Here is a 10557-nt window from a genome sequence, read left to right as displayed (position 1 = left end):
TCGTTGAGCTGAATTTTAATGTTGTAAATTATACATATGTGGTTCGAATGTTTGTTTGCTATGAAGAATTGAATATAATTCAATTCTTACAGAGATATGGTTATTGAGTAAGACTTATGTAAACATAAAGAATTATACGAACGATCATCCTTGTATCTGAGATTTTCAGGCTTAATGCCTAGCAGACTTGATGTCGGTGAATTACTTCAGATTTTATGTCTAGTAGGCTTTGTGCCGGTGAAATGTATCGGGCTTTGTGCCTAGCAGGCTTTATGCCATTGTTTTATACAAGGTTCTATGTTCTATAAATCTTATGTGAGAAATAGTAAAAGCAAATAAATGTGTTAAGAAAGCTAAATTATTCAGGCATGTGTTAGCCATTTGCTTAATTAGTGTTAACGTAAGTTGATTATTTTAAATTGATAATAGTTTCAAATGAAATATCGAGTATGAGTTAACCATTTGAATATAAGCATGTTTTGGCATAATGATTTGTTGAAAATTTGGCTTTGCTAAATATTTATGTGTATTTGGCCATATGGTTTGTTTATATGAAAATACAATGTGATTTTTATTAAATTGTTATATGGTACAAAATATTAGAATATTTGGTTTATTTTAACTTAATGATGAAATAAGTATTAGTGTATATATATATATATATATATATATGAATTTTTGCTTATGACTTACTAAGCTTTAATAGCTTACTGTGTGTGTTTTTGTTTACCTCTATTTTATAGATTTTGGGAGTCGCGTTACGAGCTCGGGATCATCAGCATAGTCTATCACACTATCGACTTCTTTTGGTATTTTGTTAAAGTTGAACTCGATCTTATGGCATGTATAGGCTTGATTATGTTTTGGTTAGTTTTGGATCATAATATATAAATAGCCATGCGAAAATGGTTTAATTTCCATGCTTGTGTTCGGTTTGGTTTAAAAATGGCTTGTTCATGATCATTTTGTTTAAATTGGGTTTTATGTGTTTTTGAATGGGTGCTTGATGTGTTTAATTTTTATGCTTGAATTTGACTACATTTGATCATGATTTGAGCTTGCATTTGAATGAGATATTCAAGTTACATGTATGTGATAAATTTGGTTTATGTTAGATATTAAAGTCTTGTGATATAAGTTGAATAAAAAGGTGATATTTAGTTATGTGTTTCGGCAATAAGATTAATATTGGATGTTAGTTGAATTAAGATTATGTTATGTGATAATTAGGTATTTAGAAATATTGTATATACATGTGGTGTATTTAAATTATGTTTGATTTGAAAATGTAAGTGATTATATGATTCAGTTTTGGTGTTCATATTTATATTGATAAGTATGTGTTTTGGAGAATATTAAGAAAACATAAATATGCTATGGTTTGAGTGTTATAATGACCTAATATGTCTTAATTAGTTTTGTAGTGATAATGAAATATGGATGTTCAGAAATGACCCATTTGGAGTACACACATGCACAATCTTGTAATAGGTTAATAAGTGTTTAATATGTACATAATGAACTAATTATGATTAGTGTATTAAGCCTACTTACATACGGACATGTTATATATATATTAGTGATGAGTTTGATATAAATTGCTAATTATGGAACAATATATTTTAGTTCGGTACTATGTACTATTAATTGCGTGCGATGTAATTTAGTTGAATGAAAATAGTTATTTACTAAAACATATGAATTAACAAGTTTATTTTCAGCTTTTGTAATTGGGTTTGACCATTTGAATAGTGACTTGTGTTATAATAAAACTAGAAGGGTATACGTGTTTTAAGTAAATTGGTTTTGTTATTTGAATTTTAATGACTAAGTTGTATATAGAAATGTAATGATAAGTCTATTAAATTCAGTCAATGTAAGTTATTGAATGTAAACGCATGATGTGCCGATTATGAAAAAGTGATTTTTGATTTATTTGATATTTTTGCTTATGATTTATGTGACTATATATATGTTCGTTTTAAAATATGGAATAAATTATAAAGAGTTTATGTTAGCTTTATGATTTAAAATTTGATTGATTTAAGAGACTTGTTTATGTGTACTTGTAAATTGTTCGGATGTGTGCTTTGTTTAGTAATGCCTCGTAACTCTAATCCGGCGACGGACGCGGGTCGAGGTGTTACACTAGTACTGAGATACGAGCTAGTTGTTTATGTAACTGCTCTACGACACTGTATTCGCTGTGTTTTAAGAACTTTAGAAACTCCCTAACTTCATTCTCCGTTACTGGCTCGTTGACAGGTGATTCAATTCGGACCGCCTTTTCCTTCTTTCGTTCGACCACCAAGGCTTTTCCTTTTACAGGCTCTGTTTTTGAAGTTGCTGGATCGTAACGCTTTCCACTACGTGTGTAGAATCCATCATCATTACTCTCTTCTGAAACATTTATCGGGTTCCCCTCTCCTGGTATTGTCACGTTACAGTCATAATTCCAAGGAACCTTTTTGTTATCCTTATAGGAAAAGGGTACTGGTTTTTGGATTATGAGTTTCGGTGGTATTTGTATCCCTGCTTCATTGCTCATTGGCCGTGAAATAATCACCACTGGGTGATTGACCTTCTGGAACCTTTCTATGGGTCCTTCCTCTGAGGCGCAGATCTCTCTTTCTTCAAATTCCTTGAATTCTTCATAAAACTCTATCTCTTTATTGTCCATTAGATTTTGTACCATGGTCTTGAACTCTACACATTCTTGGATATTATGACCTTTCTTGGCATGGAACTCACAGTATATTCCTGCCCCTTTAGGCCTTTCGTCTAAAACTTGAGTGATTAGACCCCTACATACCATCTGTTCCCAAACACATTTCAATGGGGTTCTTACCTCCATCACATCTGCCTTAATTCTCTTACTTCCATCATCGGCTATCGCATTTACCCCTTTATCCGTATAATCGGGCAACGGGTTTCCTGCTACATTTGGACCGGAGGGGTCATCTAATTTTACAATACCCATTTTGATGAGTCTTTCGACCACCTTCTTGAATGCAGTACAATTCTTAATCGAATGCCCCTTATCCCTGCATGATATTTGCATTGAGCGTTTGTGTCATACCACTTAAGAAATGGGGGTTGCATGGGTTTTAGATAAAAAAAGGAGCTACCACATATGCATTAAATAGATTTTGGTACAACTCTCTATACGTTATCGGGATAGGTGTAAACTGGGGTCTTTTTGACCTCAAATTGGACTCCTGCCTCGGAGGGCCTTGATGACTGGTAGCTACCGTCCTTGGTGAACCAACAGTGATTGGCTTTGAATATCCCTTGTTGTATGTACTCACATTATTTACCTTGCCTTCTTTCTTCCTCGAAGTCGATTTTTTAAAGTTTTCCCCTGCATCTATTTTACCATTTCTTACTCCATTTTCAATCATTTCACCGGTCATCACTATATCTGAGAAGCTTTTAGTGGCGCTTCCCAACATATGAGTGATGAACGGGGCCTTTAAAGTATTGATGAAAAGCATTGTGGTTTTTTTTCCAGAAGAGGTGCTTGGACTTGAGTTGCCACTTCTCTCCATCTCTGGGCATACTGCCTGAAGCTTTCATTCTGTTTCTTCTCCATGTTTTGTAGCATGATCCTATCGGGTGTCATGTTCGCTACGTGGCTATATTGTCTCATGAAGGCTTGTGCCAAATCTTTCCATGAGCAAATTTGTGCACGACCCAGCTGGTTATACCATTTGGTCGCAGCTCCGATCAAACTGTCCTGGAAACAGTGAATTAACAATTGATCATTGTCGATATATCCCATCATCCTCCGAAAGAAGATAGTGATATGGGCTTCAGGACCCGTTATACTTCTCAAATTCTGGCATTTTAAACTTAAGTGGGAGAACTAAGTCAGGGACCAAGCTCAGGTCTTTGGCATCGATCTTGCAAGGGTAATCGGCACTTTCCATTGCTTTGAACTTTTCCTCTAACCACCTACACCTATCTTCAAGTTGCTTCGGTAAACCCACCTTTACCTTCTCTACTTCCGCTACATCGTCCAGATCCGGGACAACAGGGTTTGTTGGATTATCTCCTGGGTTGGAACTCGAGCCTGTCTGGAAGTTCATCGGTGCCGAGGCGCTGACTTGGCATTGAGGTCTAATGTGATCACGCACTCCATGTGAACACATATTCAGTTGTGCTTGAGTGTTCATTGGGGCAAAACCTAGAGGATAAACAGGGTCCTCCTGATCAACTCCCGAATTGATTACAGGGCTCTTTCCTTTATCAGCCAATAATTGTGCCAGTTGGCTCATCACAGTTCTTTAGGATTCCAGCGCGTCTTGTTGGATTTTATCCAATTGTTCTTGCATCTTATCTTGCATTTCTTTTTGCATTTGTTCCAACCTTTCTAACCTTTGATCCATTACTTTTTTCTTCTTTCTTGTGCCGTAAGGACGTTCCAGGATAACTGTCATAGTTTTAATGAATTAGGGCCTTTTTTTGAAACTTTAATGCATATGATAAAATGCGATGCAAAATGAATGGATGCAAAAAGGCATTGATTCTAATTCAATTTCATTAGAAATACTTGACTAGAAAACAAATTTCTTTACGTAAAGTGGATTACATATACGACTTTGCCTTTATGCTTAAAGCCTTAACTCTCCTAAGGATCCAAGCTAACTCTCGACCCCGACTTGATTCCGATTCATATTTCAAACTCAGTATATCGGCATGGACCGCTAAGGTTTGCAAATGATCAGCCAGTTCCAGCACTTGAGTCACAGCTTTGCCCATAATGTAATCTCTATCTCTAATTTGATTTTGAAAATGATGGAGCTGCTCTTGGCAGTGTTCATTGCGTCTTTGAAGAAGTTCTACTCGTAATTCAGAATTCTATAATGCGTCTTCAAGCTCTCCTATCTTTTCCTTCAATTCTTTAAATTTACTCAAACTTGCTCTTAGCTCGACCATAGAGTTATGACTACGACACAGGTGAAGCGACTTTTCTAACTCCGCTACCCGAGCTTTTAATCTTGCTTCTTCATTTCGGTATTCCAACAAACTTTTCTCCAAAGTGCTCTCTCGAGCTTGGGTGTCTTAAAATTTCTTTTCCCACTGATCAGCTTTGGTATTCTCTTCCTTGATCTCCTGTCGCCATTGCTCCGACGTTTTACCCAATCCCGCAGTTCTTATTGACAGACGCAGCTTTTTATAATCTGTTTTTAGACTATCTAAATCCTCTTTAGCCTTGTTCTTCCCTTTCCTTAACTTTTTAGCTTCCAACTTGTGGATATCAACATATAGTCCCAAATGCATCGTTTCCTCTTCTAGCTGCTCTATCTTCTTTCCCAACTCCGAACTTCTTTTCTCGAAGTCTTGTTTGATGATCTCTAATTCTGATGGAACTACTCGTAAATGCTCCTCTATAGATCGAACGCATTTTTCTCTTGGCCTAGGGATGTTATCATTAATCCTCTTACTCCGCCACCCATGATATTCGGGAGTTGTCGTTGCTCTACGGTAATTCTTTTCATCTAGTGAATTTGTTTCCAAGTGTTGGACATCTCCCGAATCTTTCCCCTGTAATTATTACCCTTATAAGAAAACTCACACTCAGCCAGCCCTTGTGTTGCTGATATGAACTGTCTTGATCTATATTGTCTTAACACGAGCAAAAGGGTATATCCGACAGCTCCCTAAATTCCAAGTAAAGGGACCCAGTCGAAGTCCCCACATCAATACAAAATCTCGTCGAGTACCATCCAAGGAGCTTTCCATTCAACATCTTCATCTTGGAGATTTTGAAGGATCATTATCCATCTTTCCCCTGTAATGTTGTCACGTCTCGGTGTCACTGCTAATTCCTTCAAAGGAGAATAATTTTCAAAGAATACTTGATAAGAAACCTTATCCACCTTTCAAAAGTGACTGTGGAACCAAACTAACAGGAGCTGTGCACAACCAATGAATCTTCCCTCACCCGTTCTCTAACACGCACTCAAAGATCTGAACGTTTCAGCCAAAATTATTGGGACGGGTGTGACCTTCCTATCAAGTTGATCGAACAAATCTGCAACTGCTTCGTCTATATGTCCTAACGCTTTAGGGAAAATAACCAACCCGTAGATACTCAAAGCAAGAACATCGACCTTTTTCTTTGTATCAGGTGTGCCAAAATCTGATCTCGCAAACTTTTCCAAGGGATACATTTGTTTTCTCTTTTTTGTTTGATTCGTGCCGCGACCCATTGCTCGCTCATTCCGGTGATTTCTGTTAACTTCTTTGTAAAAGTCAAAACATTGGCAGCTCTAGAATAAACTTTTTCCACTTGGATTCTCGAACAACGAAGTAAAGCTGTATACTCCTCCACAGTAGGCACCATGTCTACCTCCCCGAAAGTGAAGCAGCTATAAGCAGAATTCCAAAATTGGGCCAAAGCTCGAAATAAATGTTCATCCACCTTGATGTCGAGCAAGTAGGGCAAATCACCATAATTATAGTATTGACTTCATCATCCCATTGAGCCCAAATTTCTTTCAACTCTTGAAGATTATTCTAAGTTACGTTGATACTAGTGAAATCCCATAATTCTGATGTGTACCCCCTCGTCAGACTATCACCTTTCTTGAGTTGCATTTTTTCTGACCATATCTGGATAACCGCATTATCTTCCACTTTATCAAGAAATTAACTTTCCATGATTGGCTTTTCTATCTAGTAATCGAATGTGAACCAGCGCCTTTTAATGAAATGCCATATAGTCAAAATGTCATGCAGCCAAAACAAAACAACAAGTTAGTATCAAAATAAAACCCAATAAAAGCAAGAAATAATAAAGCACCTATTTGGGCATCTACTAAGGGTTCAAAGTGGTTCTTATCTAGGGTGGGTTCGTAAGGTTCACTTTATGTGGTTTGGTTCTAAAGCAAATGTACCCGAACCAGCAGATTCCTCGATCTTCACCTGTTATAGGCTCATATGGACCGAGTTCAGTTCAGGGGGATACATTTCCCTATGGCTGCACGGAGATGAAAATCTCACGAAGACATAGGTACGGATGTATCCCGAAAGGGATCCACTATCCTGGACGGAGGTGAAAACCTCACGAAGGAATAAATTCTCACTACCACTTAAAAGGGTGTGACCCACGGTCATGCAATGCAATGTGCAAGAATATCAAAAGGCTTGGACCAAAAAAGTAACCATATTAAAGACCACAAAAACGACGGACAAAATGCAACGAAAGGATCATACATTTAAACTAAATTTTTAATTTTTGACAAAAAGACAAAAATTTATCAACTCGTGGCTTGACTCTCTTAATCATGTCCCCAGCAGAGTCGCCAAGCTGTTGACACCATTTATTTCATAAAACAGGGTCGACTTGGATTTTGAAAAAGAAAATAAATACGAGAGTCGCCACCAATCTTTTTTAATGAGGTGTGATCGGGTCACTCAAAAAGCAGTTGTTTTTAACAAATGATTTGGTTTTATTAAAACAACGATTTTGGTCCACGAAATACAGAAAAACAGGTTCAGGAGTCGGTTACGTACGAGGAAGGATTAGCACCCTCGTAACGCCCCAAAAATTGGTACCTAGTTGATTAATTAATGTTGAAAATTGAAAAGTTTAAAGAGATTTAAAGTACGTTCCTTAAAAACTCGAATGACATGGATTAAAATTTAGAAGGATATTTGGCTATTTGGTCGAACGAGAAACCGAAACCCAACACATTAGGGCACGTTTTCTCGAATTTCCAAACGCAAAACATTGCCTTATTTTGAAAATTTTAAAAGGATATTTGGCTATTTGGTCGAACGAGAAAAATCGAAACCCAGCACATTAGGGCACGTTTTCTCGAATTTCCAAACGCAAAACATTGCCTAATTTTGAAATTTTTGAAAGGATATTTGGCTATTTGGTTGAATGAGAAAAATCGAAACCTAGCACATTAGGGCACATTTTCTCGAATTTCCAAACGCAAAACATTGCCTTATTTTGAAAATTTTAAAAGGATATTTGGCTATTTGGTCGAACGAGAAAAATCGAAACCCAGCACATTTGGGCACGTTTTCTTGAATTTCCAAACGCAAAACATTGCCTTATTTTGAAATTTTTTAAAGGATATTAGTATGCATAACAAAATGTTAATGAATACGATGGTGTAGCATACGAGTAATAGCAATGAAAATAAATTGGATAAAAAAGGGGAAATCAATGACATACAAAATAACAATACCTATAAGCAAATAAAATCAAAACATTCTTTCAAAGTAATAATGAAAATGTAAATAAAGAAATAAACAAAGAAAATGAATAGAACTATAAAAATATAAAAGATATATATATGTGTATACATAAAATTATGGAAATGTGAAAATATATGTATGTATATATTTCAAAATTATTATATAAAATATATGTATATAAATATATATGTAAAGCATATACATACATATATAGGTATGTACATTAAAATATGTATATGTATATATATTATAAAAAACTTATGTATATAAATATATAACAAAATTTAAAATTTAAAATTTAAAAGTATAAATGAATAAATAATAATAATAATAATAATAACGGTATAATATGATAATGATAATAACATTAAGATAATTAACTGAACAGTAAAATTGCTAAAAAAACACAGACTAAATTGAAATAAAACGAAAATATGGGGCGAATTCGAAATAAAGAAATGTAAAGGATTAAATTGTGACACGCGCATAAGGAGGGGTACCAAAACAGGAAATAAACCAAGTCCCCAAAACGCAGCGCTGCAATGGACTAAAATGAAATAAAAATAAAACTATGCAGCTAATTTAAAATAAAAGGAAAGAATGAAAAAAAAGGCTAGATTACAACGCGTTGTAAAATCGGAGGGACTTTGCATGCAAATACCCTTTTAAGGCTAAAACACGTGGATCCTGGTTGAACAAGTCAGGTCACCCATGGGTCGCGCCAAACGGTGCCGTTTTAGCACCTAAAGACTCTTCATGAAACGGTGTCGTTTCAATACTAGTATAAAAGTTGAAATTTTTTCAAAAAAGGCTCATTTCTTCCTCTTTTTTCAGAAAAAGAACTTCATTCTTTTTCAGACTCTCTCCCTTGGTCATAGAGTCCAGCAAAGGGGCCACCAGCGTCGATCATGGTCATCCAAGAACAGCACCGCCAGATGTCAGGTGTGAAAAAGAGAAAAAACCTCCGACCCGGTCTTTTCAAACCCCCTAAACCCAAATCCGTATTTAAAATCCCCAAACTATTAACCAAAAGGCCCCAAAAGCTCAATAAACCTTTCAGTTTCCAGCCGCCTATCCTCGGAGGCGACTTCCTCGGCCGTCCATGGTTTCGGAGACCCGAATATAGGTTAGTTCCTTACCTTTTTCTTTTTATTCTTTTTGTTTTATTTTCGTAACAACACGTAAATAAAAATAATAATAAAAAATGGACTAGAAATGAAGCAGAAATTAAAAGATCAACCTTTGGACTGAAATTCCTCTTTGTATTCTGTTTTTTTGTGGCTTTTCTAGCCACGATTACACAGTTGGTCTATATTACTATTTTCTATTTCTCTTGCTGTGTTTTTGCTTTTGTTTCTGCCTTTTATTTTCGTTGTCGTTTCTGTGCTGCTTCTTTTGGTCCTTTTTGCAGGTATTAAGGGTCAACGGAGGGGAATTGCTATTTTGGTGCAAATGGAGGCGGCCTCGGGCAACGAACGTGCTGCTAAGGCACATGGGCAGCAGGGGGAACGGTGCTTTAGGGTTAGGGTTTCAGTTTCTACTGAAACCAGTTAAGGTTTTGGGCCGTCAGGCCTTGGGCCCGTATCATTGGTTTTAGATATTTATTTTTGGGTTGTAAGCCTGGGAAAATTTGGGCTATTACAAGGTTTATAAGTAGTTTGTTTTTAAATTTAAGGAAATAGGCGATTTTTGTGAGAGAATCGAAAAGTACATCCAATCGGGCGTGTTTTCTCTCAATAGTCATTTCAACATTGGCCGTGCAACGGTAAAAAAGAAAATTAAAAGGGACAACGGTCATTCTTTTTACCTATAAATACCCCAAAATTTATTTATTTTTACTTACATACTATTCTCTTAATTCTTTCTAATCTCCTAACTCTCTCAAATTTCTCAAGTTCTTGTTCTAAATTTTTTGATATTCTCGTTTAAACATATTAGTTTTTTTTTTGAATTATTTCGTATTTTATTCTTTCGGATTAAGTTTTCACAAATGACAACCTCTTTAATTTGTTTCGACGACAATCACATTTCTGCCGCTCAAGCAGTAATGGTAAGACAAAAATTAATTTTCATTATTTTCGATTAAGTTAAATTTAAATTGTTTTTTATAAATTAAAATAATTTTTTGTTGTTGTTATAAGTAGGCAGATGATCGTGTTTTGGAGGTGTTCATACATAATTTGGCAAAGCCTCCGATCACCAGAATTTGTGGTTATTTGCAATAGGCAGGATTCTTGCATACGTATCATTTGCTTGAGGGCTGCAAACTCGACCCTAGACTCATCAGCGCATTGGTGGAAAGAAGGAGGCCCGAGACACACTTTCCATCTTCCATGCGAT

The 10557-nt window shown here is 35.9% G+C and overlaps 1 protein-coding gene across 1 annotated transcript; it reads right to left on the bottom strand.

Annotated features, from left to right (window-relative positions):
• Positions 1-2143: 2143 nt before the first annotated feature.
• On the bottom strand, positions 2144-3548 carry LOC128032551 (uncharacterized). Its single transcript, XM_052621159.1, has 2 exons — positions 3169-3548; positions 2144-3044 (listed from the first exon to the last, which is right to left on the bottom strand). The coding sequence occupies exons 1-2, from the start codon at positions 3546-3548 to the stop codon at positions 2144-2146; spliced, it is 1281 nt and encodes a 426-aa protein (XP_052477119.1).
• Positions 3549-10557: the final 7009 nt, after the last annotated feature.

The sequence above is a fragment of the Gossypium raimondii genome, chromosome 9 (assembly GCF_025698545.1).
Source record: "Gossypium raimondii isolate GPD5lz chromosome 9, ASM2569854v1, whole genome shotgun sequence".
Classification (NCBI taxonomy): Eukaryota; Viridiplantae; Streptophyta; class Magnoliopsida; order Malvales; family Malvaceae; genus Gossypium; species Gossypium raimondii.
Note: the sequence above shows the minus strand (reverse complement) of the source record. Positions and strands in the feature narration are given on the sequence as shown.